Source organism: Capricornis sumatraensis, chromosome 7, assembly GCF_032405125.1.
Source record: "Capricornis sumatraensis isolate serow.1 chromosome 7, serow.2, whole genome shotgun sequence".
Classification (NCBI taxonomy): domain Eukaryota; kingdom Metazoa; phylum Chordata; class Mammalia; order Artiodactyla; family Bovidae; genus Capricornis; species Capricornis sumatraensis.
The window spans coordinates 22197110-22225093 of NC_091075.1; the positions used below are offsets into that span (position 1 = coordinate 22197110).

A 27984-nucleotide genomic window follows, 5' to 3' on the forward strand; every position below is an offset into this window, starting at 1 on the left:
GGATGGCATCACTGACTCGATGAACGTGAGTCTGAGTGAACTCTGGGAGTTGGTGATGGACAGGGAGGCTTGGCGTGCTGCAATTCATGGGGTCGCAAAGAGTTGGACACGACTGAGCGACTGAACTGAAATGAACTGAACTGATATTTAGGCAAGAGAATTAGGAACCTAATAAGATTCTATATATTTACTTAACAAGTAGAATATTCATACACTGAGTAATGAATAAGAGTCTAGACTCTGGTGCAGACTGATTGGGTTTAAATCTTGGTTCTGATACTTAGTATCTAGTAATATAAATTTTTCTGTGCCTTAGTTTTCTCATTCATAAAAAGAGATAATAATAACAACAATATTTACCATATAGTATGTTGTGAGAACTGAACAACACCTAACACACGAGTAATCCTCTAAATAAATACAATTGGTATCTACTTGTAATTTATCCCTAAATTCCTTATGCATTGATACTGTCAAAAAACACCAAGTTTGATGGGCAAGTCTTCAATTACGCTTTGTATTTCCAAACTTCTCAATAAAAATTTGAGATTTTGTGTTGAGTTGAAAAGATTTTCTCTATTAACCAACTATACTCCAATATAAAATAAAAAGATTTTTTAAAAACAGAAAAGATTGAAACCAAATATCAAAAAAGAAAATGTTTGTTATTTAAGGCTGAAAACCAGGGAGTCACAAAATTCTGGAGTATAAATGGGATATCTTAAGTTCACTTGAATATTAACTGCTTATATCGAATAGTTTAAAGCAATTTATAAGCATAAAAAAAAGACAAACTCCTTAAAGATTCAAGTTTAAATGTAAACTCATTTTAATTCCCCACTACATCAAAATGTTCAACATTATGACTATTATAACCTAGCTTGTATTTTATACATAAAAACAACAAGTTTTTTTTTTTGTTTTTTTCTATGCCATGTGGCAGGTGTGATCTTTGTTCCCCAACCAGGCATTGAATCCATACTCCCTGCCCTGGAAGCAGGGAGTCTTTACTACTGGGCAACCAAGGAAATCCCCAAAATAACAGTATTTGGTTGCAAATATCTCATTGTTTTCTTTCAATAATATAGATTTTTTTAAAAAAAGAAAGAAAAGCCTGCCTCTACAAAGTTAAATAGTAGCTTATTACCTTAGATATTAAAGGTTAAAAAAGAAAGAAAAAACCGGGCTATTCAGTGCTCACTACGTTGTGAAACATTGAGACACATACCACTAAGTCCTAGAGGACAAAATCCTATGATTAAAATTAGCTGTTTTCTTACCCAGGCAAGAAGTGGGGAAAAACTATTTAAAAGTAAGAAAGCTTACTACAACCTTAGCCATAAGGGAACTGTGGCATCTTCTCTCCATAGAATCAGGGAATCATCTGTTGCCATAGAATCATAATGCTTGCAGATAAGCTTGACCTCACAATTAACAAGGAGCCACAGCATGAAATGCTAACCTGTTAGAAATATCAGCAAACCTGAAATAAAATTACTGAATTCCCACAGTAACTAATATCTGTGCTCATCATGAACTGAATGGTATAAATCCTTGCTTTGTAAGTACTAGTCATAACAGAATTCAGTAGGCTAGTTAAAAAACTTGAAGATGAGAACAACATGTGCTAAGGAATTGCGTATACTAGGGATGTTTTAGTTGACTAGCTTCAGAATTTGTTCAGTTTCAAAGTCTGCTAAATTGTTGGTTAGAAAGATCAATTGGATAGTCAGCATTTATTCTTATTTCAAATTACAGGTGATAGAAACGTTACAAACACATGTTCAGATAAACAAACAAACAAAAACAACCCCTCCAAAACCCTTGATGGGTCCTCTACTACAAAAGCTCAAGTTTGAGCTTTGTTTAAAGCAGACAAACATATAACCGAAGTGTAATAAAATAAAGGAATTGATAAAATAATTTTCAAATCTCATTGATTTTTCCAGATTTATTTCTGAAGTTAGATCTCTTAAAATATTGCCTTCAGGTATAACTCAAACATAATTCTGGGACTTCTCTGCAAGTCCAGCAGTTAAAACTTCATCTTCCAATGCAGAGGGTACAGGTTCTATCCCTGGTCAGGGAGCAAAGATCTCACATGCCTCATGGCCAAAAAAACCGAAACATAAAGCAGAAGTCATATTAAAACAAATTCAATAAACACTATGAAACTGGTCCACATAAAAAAAATCTTAAACACGATGTGAAATAATGAGACATGCTTAAGGCAATCCTTTCAGTAGTAAGGACCTAACAAAAGCAGAAGAGATTAAGAAGAGGTGGCAAGAATACACAAAAGAACTATACAAAAAAAGATTTTAATGACCCAGATAACCACAATGGTGTGGTCACTCACCTAGAGCCAGACATCCTGGAATGTGAAGTCAAGTGAACCTTAGGATGCAATACTACCAACAAAGCTAGTGGAGGTAATGGAATAGGTGAGCTATTTCAAATCCTAAAAGATGATGCTGTTAAACTGCTGCACTCAACATGTTAGCAAATTTGGAAAACTCAGCAGTGGTCATAGGACTGGAAAAGGTCAATTTTCATTCTAATCCCCAAGAAGGGCAATGACAAAGAATGTTCACACTGCCATACAATTGCACACATGCCTAAAATCCTTCAAGTTAAACTTTAGCAGTATGTGATCTGAGAACTTCCAGATGTTCAAGCTGGATTTAAAAAAAGGCAGAGGAACCAGAGATCAAATTGCCAACATTCATTGCATCATAGAGAAAGAAAGGGAATTCCAGAAAAATACCTACTTCAGCTTCACTGACTATGCTAAAGCCTTTGAACCATAATAAACTGTGGAAAATTCTTAAAGAGATGGGAATACCAGATCACCTTATCTGCCTCCTGAGGAACCTCTATGCAGGTCAAGAAGCAACAGTTAGAACCAGACCTGGAAACAACAGACTGATTCAAAATTGGGAAAGAAGTATATCAAGGCTGTATATTGTCACCTGCTTATTTAACTTATATGCAGAGTACTCTCCATATAGTGCCAGGCTGGATGACTCACAAGCTGGAATCAAGATTGCCAAGACAAATATCAACAACCTCAGATATGCAGATGATACCACTCTAATGGTAGAAAGCAAAGAGGAACTAAAGAGCCTCTTGACGAGGGTGAAAAAGGAGAGTGAAAAAGCTGGCTTAAAGCTCAACATTAAAAAAAAAAAGATCGTGGCATCGGGTCCCATCACTTCATGGCAAATAGAAGGGGGAAAAGAGAAAGCAATGACAGATTTTATTTTTGTGGGTTCCAAAGTCACTGCAGTTGGTGACTGCAGCCATGAAATTAAAAGACACGTGGACAGAAAGCTATGACAAACCTAAACAGCATATTAAAAAGCAGAGACATAACTTGGCTGACAAAGGTCCATATAGTCAAAGCTAGGGTTTTTTCCAGTTGTCATGTATGAATTTGAGAGTTGGACCCATAACGAAAACTGAGAGCTGAAGAATTGATACTTTTGAATTGTGGTGCTGGAAAAGACTCTTGAGAGTCGCTTGAACCCAAGATCAAACCAGTCAATCCTAAGGAAAATCAACCCTGAATATTCATTGAAAGGACTGATGCTAAAGTTGATGCTCCAATACTTTGGCTACCTGATGTGAAGAGCTGGCTCACTGAAAAAGACCCTGATGCTGGGAAACACCGAAGGCAAAGGAGAAGGAGGTGGCAGAGCATGACATGGTTAGATAGCACCACTGTCTCAAGGGACGTAAATCTGAGCAAACTCCAGGAGATAGTGAAGAACAGGGAAGCCTGGTGTGCTGCAGTCCATGGGAACTGCAAAGAGTGTAACACGACTTAGCAACTGAACAACTACCAATACCACTCACCAGGGAGTTAAAAAAAAGTCACATAGCTTGATGTTCGATTTATTCAATATGACAGCAAATTACTCAGTAGTACTTATAACAAAGATTTTATTCCACACTATTTAAATGACCATGGTTAAAGTTTAAATTGTCATACCACTAGTTGTTGCCTGCTTTTGCATGTTCCCTTTTAAACACTGTTTCTACATACGCTTAGGAAAAAAGAAGTACTCGATCTCCTCTAGCAATACTTTTGCCAAGATGTATTATTAAGTGTTGGCAATTTCTTGATATCCAAGATAGGATCATGATATTAAGAATGAAGGAAAAAACCAAGTCACCTAATCCTAAACCAAAGTGAAACACGGCCTTGATGATGCAATAGAAGCAAATGACCCCAAATGAATGAAGCAAGTTCACTGGAGCAACAGTTTGCTAACATTCACATACAACTGCTCTCTCCAATGAGGAAGGGCTGGGAGAAAAAACTAAGTGCCAAAAAAAAAAAAAAAAAGTTAAAGACGATCCAAGAAATCTACACAAACTATGAGTGAGTGTCGCTCAGTCGTGTCCGACTCTTTGCGACCCCATGAACTGTAGCCCACCAGGCTCCTCCATCCATGGGATTTTCCAGGCAAGAATACTGGAGTGGGCTGCCATTGCCTTCTTCCCGACCCAGGGATTGAACCCAGGTCTCCCACATTGTAGGCAGACGCTTTCCCGTCTGAGCCACCAGGGAAGTCCACACACCAACTATACCTAGCAGCAAATGGCAGAAGACCCCTTAGATTGCTGCAACTGGAAGTTGCTCCATTCCATCGTTAGAGAAAGCCACGGGCACTGGTCTTGGAAAAACTGGGAAGGGGAGATTTCCCACGCTTGCCCGCATCGGCCATCCTGCTTCCCCCTATACTAAGAGGTGGTTTTTCGGGGTCACGGGGACTGCGCCCTCCTTACCTGGTCGCAGAGGCGCGGCCAGGCAGGGAGGGTGCGTGACTGGGTAGGCGACAGGGGCCGCCAGCGCATTCCAGCCCCGCCCGAGCCGAGTTTTCCGAGGCCACCTCAGGGAGTCTTCGTCTGCTGACCACTCGCTGCCAACGAGGCCACGAGAGAAAGAACGTCAAGCGCTTCAAGGAAGCAGCGGCGGCGGCCGTCATTCATAATCCGGCGGACCGGAAAGAGAGGCCCACGTCACTTCCTACCGTCGCACAGTCAAAGCGTTCCCCGGCTGAGCCTCCTGCGGGAACCTTTGTTTTTCCGCTCTCGGAGCGGGCTTTTGGTGTTGGCACCGGTTCGCCAGGCCACCGGCAACGGACGGAGCAGCTGGGCGGAGCGGTGAATAGTGAGTAGTGACCGGCTGCCCGGCTCTCAGCCGGCTCTCAGGGGCTTGAGACCTCCGCGAGGGCGAGGTGGGAGAGTGGTTCCGTGGGGTCTTAGAGTTTTCTCGCTCCCTGTGGGGACACCTCGCAGTCTGCAGGCGGTAGAGTGCCCAGGCTGACCGCTTTCTCCTTACAGTGAGGGTCGTGCATCCACGGAGAGGAAGCCCCAGGGACTAGGTCCTTGGAACCCTTTCTCGGACCTTCCTTGGCAGGTTTTGGCGACTTCTCTGTACAGCTCCTTCTGTCTGCCTCTCACCTCTCCGGCTCACTTGTCAAAGACCTTGCCCTGTGCTAGGCCCTGGGTGTGTCACGACTTTGGTCAAAATATTGGCATTCTTGTTCTGCGCGTCTGTGGTCACTTTTTAGATTCTCTGTCACTTGATTGGTTTGGAATCAAGGTCTTTCCACCTCACCTGTGTTTCCGGACGTGTGCCTAAGATATCAGTGTAACCTAGGGCCAAGAACTCGGTGAAGGAATAAAAAGGGCAGCATCTTTAAAGGGATGGGTTACAAGAGCTTGCAAAGATGAAAAGGCAGAGCTATCTAGAGCCGTTCTGTGATGACAACCCTAATATTGCACTCTGTGTGAATAAGGTCAGTTTCCTGCATCTCGTTCACATGAAGATCAACTTTGCATTTCTTTTATGATCGGCGTGTTGAGTAGGAAATGGGATCTAGAGGAAAGCATATATTAATATATGAATGCCCAAGTTAGTTTGGAGAAATCACAGAAGCCCTCAAAAGTGACATTTAAACGAAACCTAGTTCAATGACTCAACAAATAGTTGTGAGAGTCTGTTAAGTTCCAGACACTAGGTATATAACAGTGACTAAAACAAGTCCCTGCTTGCATGGAGTTTACAGCCTAGAGATTAAAAAATTTAAACCAGATGAAGGATTGGCAAGAGACTATTGCAGATAGGAACACTGTACAAGTCCCCAGTCTTGAAAGAGGTGTTTTTGTTTTGTACTGCCTTTCCCTTTTTGATGTTTTAGGGTTTGAGGGCAGGGCGAGCCAGTGGGGATGGATCTGAGTTTCTTTTTTTTGTTGCTTTTTGTTAAGGGACTTTGGAAATATTTAGAACTGTGTAGAAGCAGAGAAAAGATCATTATACTTTGATCTCTAATAATTCTATGGCCATTATATTGTGGTACTTTGCAAAATAGCAAAATGGTAGGCAAAAAAGATAGGAAGAGAGCACAGCAATCTACTCCAGTATTCTTGCTTGGAGAATCCCATGGACAGAGGAGCCTGACAGGCTACAGTCCATAGGTTTGCGTAGAGTTGGCCCCCACTGAAGCCACCTAGCACACAAACACACACAGGCAAAAAAGATAGCTTCCTCCCTTAAAGTACTGAGAGTTTTGTAGAGAATATAACAAATGTCCAAAAAAATTGAAAAGTGTGGTTGAAGGTAGAAAACTCCCATGCCATGAGAATGCACTGCTAGATATCCTTGGAGAGCAGGATTAGTAGTCCAGGAAGTAGAGCAGAACACACTAGCTATGAGTCAAGTTCTCATGAGAAGTAGTATTTGAACCAGGTCTTGATAGGATTTGGAAACATAAAAAAAGGTAAAATGCTTCTCAGACAGACAAATTGAGTATAAGTAGCAAGCCCAGCTAATGACTCTGCCCTACTGAAGATCTAGGGATGAAGAATTAAAGTTTTTGTGCCAGTTACTGAATCTTTTTAAATGGTAGGCCAAGAAATTAGGCTTTATTTTAAAGGCAGTGGCTTGTCTTAGTTTTCAAAGAAGAAAGAAAGAAAATGTGTTGCAGGAACATTAATACAGCAACTGTCTTGATGTCAAGGAGAATAACTAGATTTTTGCTGTAGCACAGAAAGCAAGTGAAAACCTGAATCTGAGGTTATAGCCTTGAAATGAAAACCAGCAGCAGATGTGAGAAATGCTGCAGACTCAGAATCCACAGGAAAGGCCTGCTGATGGTTCAGAGTAAGGGATTGGGAAGGATTCAGTGAGCAAAGGTTTAGGCCTCAGACCTGATTAACGGAGAGTGTGTCATTTATTGACAGTGCAGGACAGGGAAGTTTGGGGGGAAGATATTCATACTTTCAAATTCAGTCATAGCTGAACTTGAGATACCATTAGGGCAACCAGTTAGATATGTCTATTAAGCAGTTGGAAATATGGGTTTAAGCTTAAGAGAGATGGACTGGGAGTAAACATATGAAATCATCTCTCTAACAGATGCTAGTTGAAAACATGATATATAAAGATTACAAAATAGGAAACTGGTAGCAGAACTAAAGAAAATAGACGAGGACACAATTACTTCAGCAATACCAAGATCAATGGAGTTGAAAAGATGACCCACAGAAAGAAGAGCCCAAGATAGAAAAGGAAAACCAGAAAAGCTGAGTATTTCTCATGGAGAAAAAAGGTTTTTGAAAGAGACAGTGAATTCTCTTGGCCAGCGTTACTGAGTGACAGATTTACCCCACAGTTGCTGACCTCTTTAGGACCATAGAAGAAAAAGGAGTTCCTTTCACTATTCAGTAGTCCTTTCTTATCCATGTAGGATATGTTCCAAGATCTCCAGTGGATGCCTAAAACCATGGATAGTACCACACTCTATATATACACCATTTTTTTCCTGCATACATACCTGTGATGAAGTTTTATTAATAAATTAGGCACAGTAAGAGATTAACAACAACTGGTAATAAAATAGAACGATTATAACAACATACCATAATAAAAGTTATGTGAACGTAGTCTCTCCCTTCAACTTCTTTAACTCTGCCTGAAATGTGACAGTGGCTTCTTCATTGGCAGACATAGCCTCTCCAGTAATTTATATATTTTTCAGTCTAAATCCAAATCTATGTAACCATCTCTTACTTGCAGTAAGTGGCTGGTGTCACTCATTTCAGGGGATCCCTTGCTGAAGTTTTTGTAGATGCTCAATGCTTTCTGGCCCAACACATTTCTGTCAGTTTGAACACATGTTCTGTTCATGTCCACCCATGAATTAAATGCCTTTTCCAATCTAACTAAGCACTTATGTGCCATGACTGTAACTCTCAGAGCTTGAGGTACAGTAGCAAAACTAGCTCAAATTTCTTTTTCCTTCTTCACAGTTTCACGGATAGACGACTGTTCTTACCATAGATTTTAGCAACCTCTTTGTATGAGCATATAACCTTTTTCTTATTAAGTTGAAAACATCCACCTTTTCACTTAGAGGATGCACTTTGCAGTTTCTCTGGCATATCTGAATCGCATGCATTACTACTCTGGCTTTTTGGGGCTATTAAATAAGTAATAATAAGGTAACATGAACACAAGCACTGCAGTACCCTGGCAGCCAATCTGGTAACCGAGCTGGCTAGTGACTAACAGATGGGATTCACTGGACAAAGGGATAATTCACGTCCCACGTGGGATGGGCCAAGCTGGCGTGTGATTCCATCACACTACTCAAAATCCACATACAGAGGATTGCTAATGTGTATTTGCCAGTAAGAAGGAGGAGTAATAGAAACTGGAGAAAGCAATAGACCATGGGGAGGGAAAGTAAGGTAGAAAGCAAAAGAATAAAGGATGAAACATACAACGATGAGTGTTTTATTTTAGGCCCAACTCCGGTTTTTTCTGTTGGATGGGGAACAGAAGTTGGGTCGAGAAGGTGCTAATAAAGAGGAAGCAGAGGAAACAAAGTGGAGGCCTCTATAAATTCAGAGTACAGGTGGATGGGATAAAGACATTTTTAAAAGAAAGAAAAATTGACTTGGTGCCCTGAAGAGGCTCCTGGGTCAAAGCAGTAGAGGAGATTAATAGAGTGGTGGAAGATTGTAGTTCAAAAGGAGAATTGACTGTAGTCAAAGAGAAGAGTTGTGAGTTCCAGGTTTCAGGAGCTAAAGATGAAGCTCTTTGAAGATCTGAATAAACCTAGCACAGAAATTTGGAGAAAAACACCAGTATAGATGCTAAAATTACCAGAGATAATGGCAAGGGGGAGAGGAAGAAGATGAACCTGGTACAAATGTTCTGTCCATTAGCAACAGTGTACATGCAGGTGTGGTTTCAAGAGACGATGTTGATCAATGATGGTTGGGGAGTATTCTCCCTCAAACAGCAATATGGAGTAAGGTCTCTGTAGACCTCTGTTTGGTCTTTGAATAGGAACAACTCCCTACTTGGGGAAGGCTGTAAAACAGGTGATGTCTGTGTGTATGCAGGGGCGGCGGGGGCGGGGGAGGGGGGGTTGGTGCAGGGGAGAGCGGATAGTCAAGGTAAAGCAATAAAAGGAGTGCTTGAGAAAACTATGGAAAAAGCTAGGGGAATATGTTGGTAATAAGTAGGGGCTAGAAGATGCTGGGGAGCTAGCAATGAAATTCGTGTGGAGGGGGGAAGGACTGAGCTGAATGAGTGCGTGCATGCGTGCTTCATTGTCTGACTTCATTGTCCGACTCTTTGCAACCCCACGGACCATAGCCTGCTAGGCTCCTTTGTCCTTGCGATTCTCCAGGCAAGAATACTGGAGTGAGTTGCCATGCCTTCCTCCAGGGGATCTTCTCAACCAAGCGATCGAACCCATTTTATGTCTTCTGAATTGGCAGGCAGTTTCTTTACCACTGGCGCCACCTGGGAAGCCCTGAGCTAAATGATTACTGGAGGGATTTTCAAGGGGGAGGTTAGTTTGTACCCAAAAGTAACCATTATGTATATATAATAGGAAAAGGGAAATTGGAAATTGCTAGAAAGGCTAACCCATTGGTCTCCAAACTTTTCTCATCATTTATTCCATAAGTAAAAAAGTAAGTACACTTCTTTATGTACGTATTTAGCTACCAATTATACGGGCTTCCCAAGTGGTGCTGGTAGTCAAGAATTCACCTGCCAGTGGAGGAGATGTAGCATGCTTGGGGCTGGTGCATGGGGATGACCCACAGAGATGTTATGGGGAGGGAGGTGGGAGGGGGTTTCATGTTTGGGAACACATGTAAGAATTAAAGATTTTAAAATTAAATTTAAAAAAATTAAAAAAAAAAAAGACAGCGCTGACTCTTGTTACCTAATCTGGAATAGGAACCTTTTTCTATCTGTGACTATAGAAATATACAACAGTTAATACTTTGCTTCTAATTTTCAGCATAGAAATTTGAAGTAATGGTTTTTCTAGTATATTAAAAGGATTCTTCTAAGTTTCAGTCCTTTCAGCACCTCAAAATACAGACTGCTCTGGATAAGTAAACTATTATGCTCTTGAGCTATAAAAACTTAAGTCAGTAGAAAGTCGAGGCTGTGTTTCCTTGTGTACTCAGGAGGAGTGACAACTTTACTCCTTTTCATTGTGGACATTTTAATGAGGAACTCTTTTCTCCTCAGAATGTTTATGGCGACCAACCTCATGAATAATTTAAAAAAAATACACCTTTCTGTACTTATCATTATATATGGATAATGTATGTAATAATACAATCTTAAGTAACAGAGGTTGCTTCTCAATTGTTATTAAATTATTACCCATTCATCTGTTTGAGGTAGATTATTTTTCTTTTAATATTGAGCTTTGGACCCCTGCTTGTGGGTGATTGAGTAGAGCACAGAATTTGACAATAATTTTGTGGCCATCAGATGGGTATCTTATACCTTCTTTAAAAAAAAAAAAAAAGCCATTCAGAGTGTGTGTATATGTGTTTCCTATAAAAGCTGAAGAAGTATTAGGAGGAAGGTTGATAGGGAAGGAACAAACAAAATCCATTTTCAGGGTGGTCTTTCATATGCCAAGATTAAACCTACAGCAAGTTTTAATGGCTTTATAAATCCCTGAAAATGAGAGATTACTGTGGAATTGCTGACAGATCCCTAACTCTAGCAAGTACAAGTTTGTGGCATTTTACAATATTAACCTCAAGGACAGAAGACAGTTTCAAGCTCTAGAATGTTGAATACAAAGTATACATTTTTATTTTAATAATTCCTTGCCGGGAGAAGTATTTTAAAAAGTGACACCAGAAATAAAACAACATAATAGCATTGGTATTAACTGCAAATAAAACTTTTTAATGTTTTGGAATTTCATAAGCCTTTGATGTATATCTTCACTATTTTTTAAGCTCCTTAGGGCACAGAGAATATCATAGGCTGTATATACATATATGTGTGTGTGTGTGTGTGTGTGTTTTGGCACCATTTGTCAGAGACTTTGCTTTTTAAAAATAGCTTAATGCATGAGATACCACAAGCTAAATGTGATGCAATAAAATTATCATAAGTATATTTTCTGAGGCATTCAAGATTGGGGCTGAGGACTAAGGAGGCAAAAAAAGATTACTGAGGTTAAAATTTCAGCACTGACTTTTGTAGCTTATTGCTTAATGTATGCTCTAACTATTGTCCTCCTGTGACACACTTCCCCCAATCTATGTGTGTGTGTGTTGGGGGGGGGTGTATAAATAAGGTTTGAGAGAAGAAATTTTGATATACCATAAGCTTGACCTAAACACATCAAGTTTCTCTGTTCTAAACTGTGAGTTTATTATTTGAAAACGGTATTAGGAAGAGTCTCTGCGGAGAGGAGGAGCTTATCTGATAGCTGATAATACTCTCACTTTAGGAGAAGAGAACTAGATAATTCCAATTAGGTATAAGAAGGAAATTTATCTGTAATAACCTTTTAGACAGTTTGAATTTTGTATCAGGTACACAGTAATACATTTAAACAGAACAAGAAAGATAAATTTCAACAGGTAATTGCCCATTGTCTGTAAATTACCTTCTTTTTTTTTTTTCCTTCAGGTGTTTGGGATGGCTGCTGCAGTGAACTTGGAACTTGATCCCATTTTTTTGAAAGCATTAGGCTTCTTACATTCAAAGAGTAAAGATTCTGCTGAAAAGCTAAAAACACTTCTTGATGAATCTTTGGCTCGGGGCATTGATTCAAGTTACCGTCCATCTCAAAAGGTATGTAACTGAATTAGAGGCTTGGAGGGAGTTCTGTAAAGTCTTTAATGTTTAGACCATCTCAGAACAGTCTGCCAGATAATCTTCCCTTATGGCATGAAGAACTTTATAGTGTTCTTTTCTTTCTCAAGCTTTCAGAGAACTATGCCACTATATAGAAAAGTTAGCTGAGAGTGGAGAGTATTTTGTTGCTACTATTTTCTGTGTATAGAAACCCACTTACGTATTATAATTTTAATTCTTTATGAATATAATTTTTTTAATCTGCTGAATGAAACCATAGCTTGTAATTATTCTCTAATATTTTAGGTGCAAAAAATAAAAGGGCAGGAATTCTACAATGAAGTGAATCACATATAGATAGGATAATTTAAGGGAAAAAGGAGGTATGGATAAACTGTGAGAACTATGTCACTCCCATTGCAGATAAAGTGGCCAAGCAGCTTTCTGTGAAAAGAATATACATTTTGGAACCAGACAAATCTGATTTAAATCCCAGCTTACCTCTTAATAGTGTGATGACAAGTAACATATCTTGAACATTTACTGTGTCCTAGGTACTTTTCTCAGTAATATAGGTGTATAATTAATTTTAATTGTGATAATGATCCTTTCAGATAGGTATTATTTATTTTTATTTTACAATAAGGAAACTGAAGTACATAGTTACTTCATTTCACCCAGCATCTGTTTCTCTGTTAGTAAAACGAGGATAATGAGAACTACTCTGCAAAGTAATGAACATTAAAAGAAATAAAGTACATTGGTCACCTAGTGTAGTGTTTGCCTGGTATATAATAAGCTCTTAGTGAATGACAGCTCTTACTATATTCTTTAATACATACTTAAGACATTCTTTTAAACCTTTCTAAAACTCTAGCCTTGAAACTTCGAGTCACCAAGGTCTATGAACACCTAGATACCAAACTGATAAGAAGACTACCTGAGTAGCTCAGTCTAATCCAGAATCTCAGACTCAAGACAGGGCCGAGTCCCAGACTCAGTGCCCAAGGAAGCAGTGATGTTTTCCTCCCAGCCTTCTTTCAAAATAAGCTCTTGTACTCTCAGACCTTTTTATTGTCCTTTGAATGGTAGAGCCATTGTGACGTCCTTTATTTTACCATTCTCATTCTGGAGGTTCATTCTCATTCTCAAGCCAACCAAATTAATAAAACTCAACAAAATGCACTAACAAATTTGTTCTGCTCTGAGTATTGATATTGTCCAAATAGGAAATTCCTATTAATACTAAAGAAGCAGTATTTTTCTAAAAATTTATTTACTTATTTTACTTTTGGCGGCACTGGGTCTTCACTGCTGCTCTCAGGCTTTCTCTGAGTGTGGCAAGTAGGGGCTACTCTTCGTGGCGGTGCATCAGCTTCTCACTGCAGCATCTTCTCTTGTTGCGGAGCACAGCCTCTAGGGCGCAGGGCTTCAGTAGTTGCAGTGCCTGGGCTCAGTAGTTGCAGCTCATGGGCTCTAGAGTGCGGGCTCAGTGGTTGTGGTGCAAAGGCTTAGTTGCTCCCTGGCATATGGGGTCTTCCGGACCAGGGATTGAACCCATGGACCCTGCATTGGCAGGTGGATTCATAATCACTGGACCACCAGGGAAGCCCCAAGAAGCAGTATTTTGAGATTCTAAAACAGAAGGAAGTGCATTTGTTCAAGTACCTGAGAAGTTGGTTGCAACTAAAACGTCTCCTGCCCTTCCATTTTAGCCATTAGAGAAATGTAAATTAAATCTACAATGATATGCCTTACATATCTATTAAATGTCTAAAACTGAAAAGATTAGCCATACCAAGTATTGGTGAGGATTTGAAGATAGGATTTGAAGATAGGAACTTGGACTCTCAGGTACTCCTGATGAAAATATGAAATAGTATACCACTTTGGAACATGGTTTGGCAGTTTCTTAAAAAGTTAAGCATAACCTACCGTACAGTCCAGACATCCCACTCCTAGACATTTATTCTAGAGAAATTAAAGTATGTGTCCATGTAAGGATTTGTACGTGAATGTTCATAACATCCTTATTTGTAATAGCCTCAAACTGGAATCAACCCAGTAGTCCGGCAGTAGGTAAATGAATAAATAAATCATGGTATATTTGTTTAATGGAGTACTATTCAGCGACAAAAGGAGGGAACTTTTGTTATACTCAGCGACATTCATGAATCTCAAAATAGATATACTGAGTGAAAACAGCCAGAAAAAAAAGAGTATATCCTGCATGATTCCACTTATGAAAATTTCTAGGAAATGCAGCCTATACAGTTAGAGAAGATGGATCAGTGGTTACCTGAGAATGGGTGGCTTAGTTTTCTAGGATGTCTGCCTCTAAGAGTGATTATAGAGGGCAACAAAAAACTTGGCAAGATGATGAATATGTTCATTATATTAATTGTAGTGATGGTTCACAAATGTGAAAACTTATAGTGAAACTTACTGAAGAAAAAGATACAATATGTTGGCACATATGATGTCTTAATTTTTAACTGATAATTTAGATTTGTGATCTGGTTTTGTTTTTAATAATATACTAGTCTGAATATTTCTTTATAGGTATCTTTTAATTTCATATACAGGATGTGGAGCCGCCCAAAATTTCAAGCACAAAAACTGTTTCTGTTAAGCAAGAGCCCAAAACATCATCTAGTCTTCCTTCTGGCAATAATAATGGCAAGGTCCTCACAACTGAGAAGGTGAAAAAGGAAGGTGAAAAGAGACCTGCTGATAAAGTAAGATTTTGCTTTACTCTAGTAAATCAGTCAATCAGTTGTTTTATGCTTACTTTTTGTGTATAATAATTGGTAAAAGTATGTAATAATCACTCAGTAAATATATTTTTGTTATTACGGATTTTTTAAAATTAAAATTTAGAAACATTTTAGAACCATTTATTGAAATCATTGTCAACAAATATTTGAGCCCTAGAAGATATACTGGTTTCATGTGTAAACTTTAATCTGTAACTCAAATATTCTAGATGGAACAGTTGTTGAGAAGAAAAGTTGGCAAGGAAAGAATAAAGATGTAAACCAATAGACATGAAATTTACAGAAAAGCATGTACTTTAACAGGGTTACAGAAAACTCTTGTGTTGTCTACTGTGAATGATTTCTGCATATAGTTAATTATTAGGATTTTAGAACTTTGTAAAAAATAAAAAAAAAATTTAAAAAAACTTTAGTAATACCGGCCCTCAAGAGGTTGTGTTTCCATACTTTTTCTAAGTACTGGCTCTTTATAACCTATATTATATTATTCTCTCTATATTTTAAAGAAAGGAGCCAGAATTTGCTTTGAAACAAATATGGTAATGTGTTAAGCCTGAGTTACTGGTGGAAGTTCATTATTCATTTCTTTTCAGTATAAAATATCATTAATTCATAATTTAAAATATTTAAAAATAGCCTTAAAAATATCCTTATTAGTGCTGTGGCTTCTCAATTCAAAGCATCCAGTGGGGGCAGTGTAAGTAAATCCATTGAACTTCTGTGATTCTTTAATGAATAAAAGAGTACAAAGAGAGATATAGAGCATGCTGAACTGTTGTGATTTGTTTCTTTTTACCTTGTTGGATTCTTTTAACATACTGAGTATGAATTTCTTATACATCTCTGCAGGTCTTTAGTGTGTGCTTCTGTCCCTATGTGAAAGTATCTGTGGAGTGGACTTGGTCATTGCACACTATCTTGTACATCTCTCAGTGATTTAAAGTTTATTTTAATGTGTTGCTTTTTGATTGGGTGCTTTTTATAGATGAAATCAGACATCACTGAAGGAGTTGATGTCCCAAAGAAACCTAGACTGGAGAAACCAGAGACACGGTCCTCTCCCATCACTGTCCAAACCAGCAAGGATTTAGCCATGGCTGACCTTTCCAGCTTTGAGGAGACCAGCGCTGATGATTTTGCCATGGAGATGGGATTGGCCTGTGTTGTTTGTAGGTAAGTTGTACCTTGCCACAAATATGGCAAGAACAAACAATTTAAAAAAGAAAAATAATAGACCAATTGTTGGGTGTTTTTTAAATTCTGTTTTCATTATTTCGAGGTGGATAGGAGATAAACTGCCCATGTGGCAACTTAATGTCTAATAAATTGTCAAAAATTTATATTACTAATAGGCATCTTTATAATCAGTTATGTTGTAAGAACATTTTCTGCATTCTTGGCTTCTAGAGTAAAAGCACTTACTGCTTTAATTTTTAGTGAGGCACTGTTTAGCAGAATAAATTATTTCTACTTTTCTTTTTAAGAAGACTATATTGCTTTTTTTTTCCTGAAGTGTTCATAGAATTTATAAAGTAAACGGTTATATACCCTTTTCTAAAATAGCATTAAATCTTTTCCTAAGGATAAGGAAAATGAAATTAATGGATCATGTAGGTTATTTTGAGTATTGTTTTGAAACATGGATGCATAATTATAAAAATAGATAATTCTGCTTAGTAGAAGATTCATCTTAAAAATCAGAATAATTAGATTTTAAATTCCTTTATACCAGGGTCTCTGTCTTTAGTTGTTAATGACTTTCATTGCCTAGCACGGTAGAGGAGATTGTCACCTTTCCTGCTATTTGCTTCATGAAAATATTAAATTCTGGTGCATTGGGACTGAATACATAGCTCTAAAATTTTGTGAACATTATAGAGCATCAGTTAATGTACTTCTGAATAGGATTATTTTGTTAGAGCTTCATTGCTTTAACATATATTCTTTTATTTCGACCTTAATATATTGTAAGGGTTATCATTTTCATGTAAAGAAATAAATGGTAAAGTAATAAGGGGGAAAAAACTAGTCATTGTAATCCTCCATAAGAAGATTCATTATGATAGTCTGAGGCTGTTGCTGTTGCAATTTCTACCTTTTTGATACACTTATTAATACATTCTATTTTGTTGATTAAGATATTTATTTATGGAGCACCCCATGTCTGTGCAATAATGTGCTAGGCACTATAGATTATTAGGTTCATTTTCTACCTTTAGGCAACTCATGTATTAATGAAGAAGATAGAACAATATGTAGGCAAAAAATATAAAGGAATTTAATAGAGGTACAAAGAAGATGTTATGAGACTGCTGGAGGATGAGCCAAGGTCTACTACCTTTTGGGGAAAAAAAAATTACAATGGAAAATGCTAAGAAGAATATAGCCAAGTTTAGTCTAAGTCACTTTATATATTTCTTACTGGTTGAGCATAACCTTTAAAAGAAATGAATTGTTTGTGCAGGCTACACGTTGGAATTTGTTAGTTTGATGTTTGGCTTTTCTGATTATCAAACTTCACCAGAAGAACCCTAGAGTGGCTTTAAATTGTTGCATTCAAAATAAGTGTCATATCTAATGATATATTTTCTTAGGCAAATGACAGTGGCATCCGGTAACCAATTAGTAGAATGTCAGGAATGCCATAACCTCTACCACCAGGATTGCCATAAGCCCCAGGTGACAGACAAGGAAGTGAATGACCCTCGCCTTGTGTGGTATTGTGCCCGGTGTACCAGACAAATGAAAAGAATGGTAGGAATTATTTTTCTCTATTTTAAACAATCTCTGTCCATTTTTTTTGTTAATATGTGGTTGTTAAGATAAAAATCCTAACATTTATGCTATTGGAAAGAATCTTATAAGCTGATTATTTTAATGTTTGTTTATATAGTATAAATGTGTGGTTTATGTGTCCATGCCTAAGTGGACCAGACCATATATATGTATTTTTCTCTGCTTAGCTTTTAGCTTATTCTAGTATAAATGAACAAAATTGGAGCCCCACAAATTAGGACTATTTCCTACTGGTGTGTCAGTGTATTAGTGCACATTTAAAAATACTACAAAGCACTATGAGAAGTCGTGAGATACGAAGCCCTAGCCTTTGATGAGTCTGGTAAGGAAATATTGGAAATGTCTATTCCTGAGTGAGCGCAAACCACCAAACTTAGAAGCTGTGTGCAGAGCCATCTCTGTCATTCCTTCTGCGTTTCTCTCTTTATTCCTTGTCTTTCTTTCTCATTGTCTTCAAGTGACCATTTAGCCTATTCTCTCAAGTACTTTCCCAGTTTACTGCTCATAAACATAACTGCCTTTAATGTCATACTGAAACATTTTCATCTGTTATATTAGATTTGTTTTTTAACTTTTATTCATTTAAAAAGTAGATGGATGAATGTTATCATTTTCCTTTTAAAGAAATCAAGTTGTTGTTTACTTCAGGGTCTTGTTTACTTCCCCCATCCGCATTCCCCTACCTTTGATTAGGGACTTCTTTTTTTTTTTTTTTACTGAAGTACAGTTGATTTATAATGTTAGTTGCTGATATACAGCAGAGTGATTCTCTATATTGAATATAGTCCCCTGTGCTATACAATAGGACCTTGTTGTTTATCCATCCTATACATAATAATTTTTGTCTGCTAATTCCAAATTTCCAATCCATCCTTACCTCACCCCTCCCACCCCTTGGCAAGCACAAGTCTATTCTTTGAGTCTGTTTCTGTTTTATAAATAAGGTCATTTGTGTCATATTTTAGATCCCACATATAAGTGATATCATATGATACTTGTCTTTCTGTGTCTGACTTGCTTCTCTTATATGATAATCTCTAGGTCCATCCACATTGCTGCAAATGGCATTATTTTGTTCTTTTTTATGGCTGACTATAGTCCATTGTATATGTGTATACTATAACTTCAGGACTTCCCTGGTAGCTAGCAGGGAAGGGAACAGCTACTCACTCAAGTATTCTGGCCTGGAGAATTCCATGGACTGATCCATTCCTTTGCTGATGGACATGTAGGTTGCTTCCATGTCTTGGTTATTGTAAATGGTGCTGCTGTGAATATAGGAGTGCCTGTATTTTTTTTGAATTATAGCTTTCTCCAGAAGATTAAGGACTTTTGATAGAAGAGTTCTAACATTGTTAACCAAGTGAATTTCTACATAAATTTTTCTGACCAAATATATCTTTTTAAAGTCAGAAGTACTTAGTTAAATAAAAAGAAATTTTAATCACTAAAAAGTCAGAAATAGATTATGTTTTTATTCCTATGAAAAGTAGTAAAATTTCAGTAGTATTTATACTTTGTAACAAGAAATTTCTGTGACATGGTACAGTATTTTTTCTGCTCTGTCTGATTTTTATTTAGTTTATTACTTAAACTACCCTCAAGGACTTCAACCCAAGTAATTATGGGTGAGCAGAATAGTATGTTCCAGCACTTTGGCGCAAGTAGTCACTAAGAATTGCCAGTCAAAATAAATAACTTGTGATAGTGATCTTTCTTTAACATAGTTTCAAAATTTATTATTATTTTAAGTCCCTTAATAAAGTAAGTACTGTTCTCTCCTAAGTTTTTTCTCCCTTTTATTTTGTGAGTTAACTCATACCAAATCTATATTTGTAGTTCTAACCCTCTTTCTGAAGTGAAGTTTGGCAGATGACCAGATATCCTACAGTTACTTCAAGTGCAATATTTTTTAAATTAAAATTGTTTTCTTCTCCACTCAGTTTTTCCTCGTTTGCCGGAACTGATAATATTATCCTTGATGCCTCTGTTAAATCCACATCCCTTTGTTTACCAAACTTGTTAATTCTAACTCATATGTATTTCACAGATCTGCTCATTTCACTTTTACTACCCTGTTCCACAAATCGCTCATTTCTTGCTGTTGCATTAGCTCCTTGATTCCCTTCAGTCCACTTTATACACTACAATTAGAATATTCTTCTATGATAATTACCCAACTTTATCTGTTTAAGTGTGCCCAGTGGCTCTCAGTTACCTATATAATGAAGTTATCCTTGTTCGGGCGGATTGTGGACCTTCTCTTTTTGACCCAGCTCTACCTTTGTATCCTTCTCTTCCCACCACTTCACCATAAATGCCACATACTGTGGCCACACGAGACCCAATGGTTCATTCCGAGTATGTGGTGAACTTTCATGTCCCACATGTCCTGTTTCTCAGCTTCTCCTCATCCTGATACATTTTATTCTGTATCAACTTTGCAAGTTAAATGCCTAATTAATTTGTATTAAGAGCAAGTCTCATTCACTCACAGAGCACCAGAGCAGAGCTCAGGACTGGATACATTCCACATTCTGTTGTTTCATTTTATTAATAGAGGAAATATAGATTTGGGCCAGAAATCAGCAGTCAGTAAGTTCAGTCAGTATGTCTAAGAGTCAAGTGCTGAATGACTAATGTCAGAGCGTGATTAAGTGCACCAAGAGTGGACCTGGAGAAGTACCAAAGGGCGTGATCTGAAGTGAACCTGAAGATCGGGATCCAGTAAACACAAGCTTTAGCGAGAGAAAGGGGTTTGGAAATGGAAGGGATGCTAAACTGAATTGCTTTCAGTGAGGTTCTCATGTGTGCATTGGTTATTGCTCCAAGGTATCTCAAAGATACCTTAAAAAGCATCTTATATCCTCTTTCCCCTTGCACTAATTTATGCAACTATGGCAGGTTCTGCAGTACAGGAAGACGGGAAGACAGAGATAAGCATGGTGTGATAGTGGGTGGCAGGGTCCAGAGTTATTCTTGAGTTCTGTGGTTTTCTTTCTACCAGGCAATGGGATTTGCCCCAGCACTCATGACTTATTGCAATGGTTCTCAGTCTAAGGTGCTAACACATTCCTACTCAGCAGTAACAGAAGTATGTGGTATTTTTGATTGTTACCATACTGGCCATATTGCCTTGAGTGGTGAATTTCATACATTCTACACTATGTGAGTCAGTCACCCAATTAAAAAATGAGAGTGCCTTTGTTGAGCAATACTGAGTAATATCCTAGTTCCCTAAACTAGTACTACCAGCAAAGAGCAGAGGGTTTTGAGTATCTCTTAGGTTCTAAGATGGGTAGGTGAAATAGCCAGGAAGCAGAAGATCCAAGCATAGTCTCCTGGGCAGAGGTTCTTTCTGAGCTTCATAGTAATGAATCTTCATCTACTAAAACATATAAGTTGGGTCGGTCTTCAGAGTCTAACCTCATCTACTGATGTGGGTGGAGGAAAGTGTAAGATTAGAATACCATGTACTCCTGATACTCTGAAGGCTACATTTTCATAACATGGTTTGCAGTACAAGGTAAGATAATCTTTCTTGGTAGTAAGAGATATCTTACTATAGATATCTTCCAGCATTCTTTATAATATTCTTGATCGGAGTGTTGCTTTATAAGTGATGTCTGAAAGTAGGTATACTTTCATGTGGAAAATATGTAATATAAAAAATGGGATGAACTGAGACTTAAGGGTGAAAATATATTATATGGCAAACCATAGCAGAAGAAAGTCTAAACAAAGATAAAACAGCTACATTCAAATTTCCAGAAATGGGAACACATCATTAATAAAGTTTTTGGTATAGTCTTACATGACCTTATTAGGATTGTCAAAAACAGTAGGATGGCTGGGAGCATCATTACTTACCTAGTAGAGAAGGGTTCTTCTGGATTCAGTAAGAAAACTTTGTTTTCTTACCATTTGTAAATAATGATGATGAATAAGTAGTAACTGTTATTATCTCCACTTAACATGTACCAGACACTGTGTAAACTCTTACATAATCACAGTGCATTCTCATAACCCACCTTTAGAACAGAAGATTTTATCCACATTTTGCAGATGAAAAATGAGACTTCTGGAAATTTACATATTTTACCTGAGGTAACATAGATAGGGAAGTAGTTGAGCTGGGCTTTAATTTGAGTTCTGTTTGATTCCAAAAGCTGTCCTCTCGAACACTGCACTATTCCGTTTATATAGTTAATATTATCTAGCTGGAAAACATTAAAGAATAAACTGAAAAATGATTCATGTACAAGAGAATTTAGTAAAGTACCTAATATAAAGGAAAAAGATCAATTGTTGGTCAAAATAAAACTGAAAATGCTTATATGGTTTTTTCTTTTTAATGATTTTGGACTGTTTTATTAAAATATTTAATTAGCTCCAGGCTGCATGATTTTTAAAACTCACGTTATCTTTACTGCTTAGAAACTAATAAAATCTATAAAGTCATTAATTGATATGATAAAATAATTTGTCCAAGAGTTTATATTTTCCATGTCATCACAATGTTATATTTTTTAATGTTAAATGTTTATCTGTATTACAGTTCATTGAGGAGTCCTGTGGTAGGTTTTATTGTCTTTTTGTACATTTAACTAAGATTTTGTAGCTAATGTAATCTTAACACTGATTTTTGCAGGCTCAGAAAACTCAGAAACCACCACAGAAACCAGCCCCCACAGTTGTTTCTGTAGCTCCAGCTGTTAAAGATCCATTGGTTAAGAAACCAGAAACTAAACTCAAACCAGAGACAACTTTTCTAGCGTTTAAGAGATCAGAAGTCAAGGTATAGTACATTCTATTTTTATCTAAGATTGGATTTAAATTTAGTTGACTTAGTAATAGTTACTTGAAAAAATTAATCAGGAACTTTGTAGACCAAATGGCCATATGTTGGAAATTAAGACTGTATTACTATTAACGTTGGCTTCCCTGGTCGCTCAGCGGTAAAGAATCCGCCTGCCAGTGAAGAGACACGGGTTCCGTCCCTGGGTCCGGAAGATCCCCTGAAGAAGGAAATGGCAACCCAGTCCAGTATTCTTACCTGGGAAATCCCATGGACAGAGGAGCCTTGCAGGCTGTGGCCATGGGGTCACAAGAGAGTTGGACATGACTTAGTGACTAAACAACAACAAACTGTTTACATTAAGTGGAAAGAGAACATTTATGCAATTATCTTATCTTGAACTCTGCTATTTCTCTTTTTACTGTGGTTAGGAACTATTTGTGAGCATTCTGAGATAACCTGCTTTATCATTCCTATGTAGTCAGCCAATATTCTGCAGTCAGGAATTTGGTTTCAATTCTAAATGCCTTCGTCCTCAGTAGCAGTAGTTTTGCTCCTCCCATCACTTGGGAGCTTTCTTCCCCCTACTCATTGGCTATTGAAGTTTTCTTGCTCTCTCTCATATTTTTCTATTCTCATGAATTTTCCCGTGAAGTGGCGCTCTTTTATACTAAGGGGCTGGATTATCTAGCGAGAGTATCGCCTTTCTCATTCCTTGGTCTTCCTCCTTGACATCGTGCTACATTATTATCATTATCCTGGCATTTTGATATCATAGGATACAATATTTTTCTAATTAATTTTATAACAAAAGGAATACTTTTATTGAGTTACACATTCTAATTTTAAGCAGAATACTAAAGATGGAAGAAAAAAATGTTAGCTCCAGATTCTCAAAGGTTACTCCCAGAAAATTCTAAAGATACTGCCTTGTCCAATTGCCTATAGGTAGTGAAGATCAAGAATATAAATATAAAGTACTCTTGAGAAAGGTACTGATAATTTTATTTGCAGATCATTTTTAATTTAATTGAGCTGGTAGCTCAGAGGGTAAAGCATCTGCCTGCAATGTGGGAGACCTGGGTTCAATCCCTGGGTAGGGAAGATCCCCTGGAGAAGGAAATGGCAACCCACTCCAGTTCTCTTGCCTAGAAAATTCCATGGATGGAGGAGCCTGGTAGGCTATAGTCCATGGGGTTGCAAAGAGTCAGACACGACTGAGCAACTTCACCACCACCAAGGAAGAGTTGATATCCAAGGATAGCCCTTATTGGTTTGTCACATAGAGACTTGGTGAGCTAGAGTAGAAGTAAGAATAATTTATTGAAAATAATTAGAGTTGCTATATTCTATACTTAAATTATTTTCAGATAGATTTTTATACTAACCTATTACTGCTGCTTCTAAGTCGCTTTAGTCGTGTCCGACTCTGTGCGACCCCATAGACGGAAGCCCACCAGGCTCCCCTATCCCTGGGATTCTGCAGGCAAGAACACTGGAGTGGGTTGCCATTTCCTTCTCCAATGCATGAAAGTGAAAAGTGAAAGTGAAGTCGCTCAGTCGTGTCCAACTCCTTGCGACCCCATGGACTACAGCCCACCAGGCTCCACTATCCATGGGATTTTCCAGGCAAGAGTACTGGAGTGGGGTACCATCGCCTTCTCCAACCTATTACTACCAAGGCTTATTTTTAGGAAACTCAATATGAAATTATTTTGCAGCAAATAAATTAAGGCCTTGGCTGTCACGTTTGTTCTGATTAAGAGGTTTTGATATTTTTATGATAAAATAGAATAAGTGTTTACTGTGAAATTCAATAAATTGAAAAGCAATACCAGTAACAGCAAACCATTAAAATAAAATGTCGTATACACGGAACTTGCTTTGTACTTCATAAGTTTTGGTCTTTTTGATTACTTCAGATGGGTTTTCTTTTGTAAAGTTTGTTGAAAGATCATTTAGTCAAATGGCAGGCAGTTTTATATTTATTAGAAAGAAAAGGAAAAAATAACATCTTTTATAATTGAAAATTAAGTTTACTATACCTGTGTCCTTTGCTACCTTGACTAAATTTTTCTCATTAAATATATGCATTTCTGTAGGAATTTGCAGTTTATGCAAAGTTTATCTTCTTTGCATAACCTTATGAGATAGTCATTATATGATGTAACTGTAAAAAATCCTATCATTTTTCACAGTATGTGAAAAATAATCTAGACCTTCCTCTTCTAAAGACTTCAGAGCACTCTATTTTCAGTATTCTTCTCATTGGTTTATAATGTTTCGTGCAGACAACATTGAAGACTACTTTGTAAGAATTAAAAACGTTTTTATCAACTCATTCGGAGTTCAGTTCTAAAATATAATTGGGTGTATTTTAAGCATGATAACTAGCATATTAAGTAAGACACTATTTGTAAGATTTTTATCTTTTACATATTTAACACTTTCGTGACCCATGAAAATAAGATAGAAAAATTCATTTCACAATCAATTTGAACAAAGTGCATTTTCCCCTAAATGTTAATGTGAAAAACATTGTTTTGTATGAAAAAGAACAGTATTTATGTAGTGACATTCGTACTCTGTTAGCTTTTGACTGTCCTAGGAAGTTACTTAGAGAAATTTAATATGTGTTACACCTTTAAGGAATAAATCTGGGAGTGAGTCAGGCATACCCAAAATGTCACTATACAGCTTATTGAGGCAGTTTATAAAAAATCCTTTATATTGAAACAGGGACCTCTTTGTGATAGTTTCAGTGGAAACATGCACAAATTGGGAAAATAAAGTTATGAAATGTTTTTAGTATATCACCAGTTGTACAATTTCATGTAGTTAATGCAGTATACCTGTATATATGCAAGTATTTGCTCAAAGTTTAGGGGGAATTTTTCTTTTAAATAGGTTCAGAATCTCATCTCAGACATCTAAGTATCCTGGGCATAAGCATTTTTGTCCATTAAGAGTGGATTCTGTTTTTGAATTGATCCACAAGTCATTTGGAGTAGGTCTAAAGAATTAGAAGTTTTACAGCTAAATAATAACCTTTTTGCATGAAAAACAACTTAAAGCATTAAATCTGATTTTCTGATGTGGCTTGTGGCTGAATCTAGAAGCAGTCCTCAAAAAGGAAATTTTTTTTCTGAAATGATTAGAATAAGAATATGACATACCATAATTCCTGCTTTGGAAATGGTAGCACCGTTAGCTATGGATAGGTTTTCTTCTATGTGCTTTGTCATATCAGTTTATCAGAACTTCATTTTGATGATTTAAATTTCCAAGATCATTAGTTTTATAAAAAGTCTTAACCATTAATCTTCTTATGTATTTAAGAATATTAGGTATTAATTATACTTTCCTCTAATATTTATCTTATATTTTTTAGGCATCCACGGTTGTTTCAGGAAATTCTTCTAGCACCAATGTTTCCTCTTCAGCAACTAGTGGCCTAATTGGATGGGCAGCTTTTGCAGCGAAAAGCACTTCTGCTGGTCCATCAACAGCAAAATTGAGTTCAGCAGCCCAAAACAATAGCGGGAAACCTGCTACCTCTTCTGCTAACCAGAAGCCCGTGGGTTTGACTGGTCTGGCAACAACATCCAAAGGGGGAATAGGTTCCAAAATAGGTTCCAATAACAGCACTTCACCCACTGTGCCATTGAAACCACCTCCACCTCTCACTCTAGGCAAAACTGGCCTTAGTCGCTCAGTTAGTTGTGACAATGTTAGCAAAGTAGGTCTTCCCAGTCCAAGTAGTTTGGTTCCAGGAAGCAGCAGCCAACTCAGTGGGAATGGAAATAGTGGGACATCAGGACCTAGTGGAAGTACCACTAACAAAACCACTTCTGAATCGAGCACCTCTCCATCGGCATCCCTTAAAGGTCCAACTTCACAAGAATCACAACTCAATGCCATGAAGCGATTACAAATGGTCAAGAAGAAGGCTGCCCAAAAGAAACTCAAGAAGTAATGTGGCCAAGTAGGTTTTTATATCATACTACCCTAAAGATTAAAATCTTACTAAGATATAAACTGTAATATACTATAATTTAATAAAAATCTTCATAATGAAATTTCTACTATTTCTTACCTTAAAATGCTAAATAGTATTTAGTGAAACTTGGAAATGTTTATCTTAAATCTGTTTTAACATTTTTATTTTGACAGTTTTCATAGTGTATGAAAACAATGATTAGAATGACTAATTCTTAATAAAAACTTCTGAAATCCCAGAAGACTGGTGCATCTGCAGATTAAAAAAAAAAAAAAGCATCTTCTAACAACGTCCCAATAACTGATCTTGCTGAATAGGTGCCTTACAAGAAGACAAGGATGGCCCGATGATAAAGTTTTCCACTCCTCGCCCACCATAGTCTGAATGTTCAGTGTCAGTCCCAGGCTCATTTCAATTGATTATCCCTCTCCCCCCAAATATTTCAACTTCTTCTTTTCAAAAGTAATTTTTCATGTTTTTGTGTTATGCTTTTATCTTTTTATCACCTCATATCAATTATTTAGGCATTTATCTCTTCCAATCGATTGTGAACCCCATGCCCTTTCAGTGCAATGCTTTTCTCACTTTTCTCTCAGAAATTGTGAGGGATCTGAGTTGTTACCTTCTTCTAACAGGAGACATAAGGCTTTCTGGATCAGAGAAATAGTTCATTGTTCACAGCAAAATGTAGCAGTCATTTTATACTTCATGAATACCTCATTTCGTTCAGAAACTAGACATCCAGCAAATTCCTACATTCACTAAACTTGAGCAGCCTGTTTCTTCAGCTTTGAGGTATGCTACTAAAACTATAAACTTCTGAACTCAAACCCTTGCCCATAATTCCTATATTTTCCTCACATTGTTCTAAAATATATTGGTAAATGCTTTCCGTGAAGTTAAAACATTTTAAAGTAAGCTTGGCCTTTTTTAAGGAAAGACATTTTAAACTGCTTTGTTAAATAATGGCACTGAATTCATGGTAAGTTACAACTCAAATTTGAAATAATTCTTACTTACAAAGGACAGTAAACATCTATTTACATGCTTAAAATCTGCCTGCATATGTCTTTGTTTTGAGAAACTCAGTTTTCTGTTGATTAAATATCAATTTGGCATCAACTCCAAGTCCCCTTTAGTGTCAAAAGACCAAAAAATATATGTATATTCATCATCATTTGTTTATATAGTTCAGGGTCATCTTGGACTAAACTGGATAAAATGATAGGATACAAGCTCAGTTCAACAACTGTAATAGCTACTATAACCTCAGTACCTACAAGAAATTAAAGCAGTAATGCAAACAGTTGCACATTGGTAGTATTACCAGTGATTAGAAAATTTTATCCAATCATAGTCAAAAACATCTGCTGGATAGAATTGAAAAGAAGCATTTTACTTTCTATAGTATTTCAGATAGGACTTTGGAAAACTTGTTTAGGAAGTAATTTAACTTACT

General features: G+C 37.2%; 1 protein-coding gene across 1 annotated transcript; it reads left to right on the plus strand.

Annotated features, from left to right (window-relative positions):
* The first annotated feature begins 5135 nt into the window (after positions 1-5135).
* INTS12 (integrator complex subunit 12) lies at positions 5136-26522 on the plus strand. The gene is made up of 7 exons (XM_068975572.1): positions 5136-5179; positions 11987-12151; positions 14740-14892; positions 15917-16104; positions 17526-17685; positions 22379-22525; positions 25917-26522. The coding sequence occupies exons 2-7, from the start codon at positions 11996-11998 to the stop codon at positions 26499-26501; spliced, it is 1389 nt and encodes a 462-aa protein (XP_068831673.1). The 5' UTR covers positions 5136-5179; positions 11987-11995; the 3' UTR covers positions 26502-26522.
* The last annotated feature ends 1462 nt before the right edge of the window (positions 26523-27984 follow it).

Bases quoted from the DNA above. Each gene is read 5' to 3' on its own strand.
- INTS12 (XM_068975572.1), top strand. From the start codon at position 11,996: ATGGCTGCTGCAGTGAACTTGGAACTTGATCCCATTTTTTTGAAAGCA. The intron at 12,152-14,739 runs GTATGTAACTGA...TTTCATATACAG, and splicing joins GTTACCGTCCATCTCAAAAG to GATGTGGAGCCGCCCAAAAT. The intron at 14,893-15,916 runs GTAAGATTTTGC...TGCTTTTTATAG, and splicing joins AAAAGAGACCTGCTGATAAA to ATGAAATCAGACATCACTGA.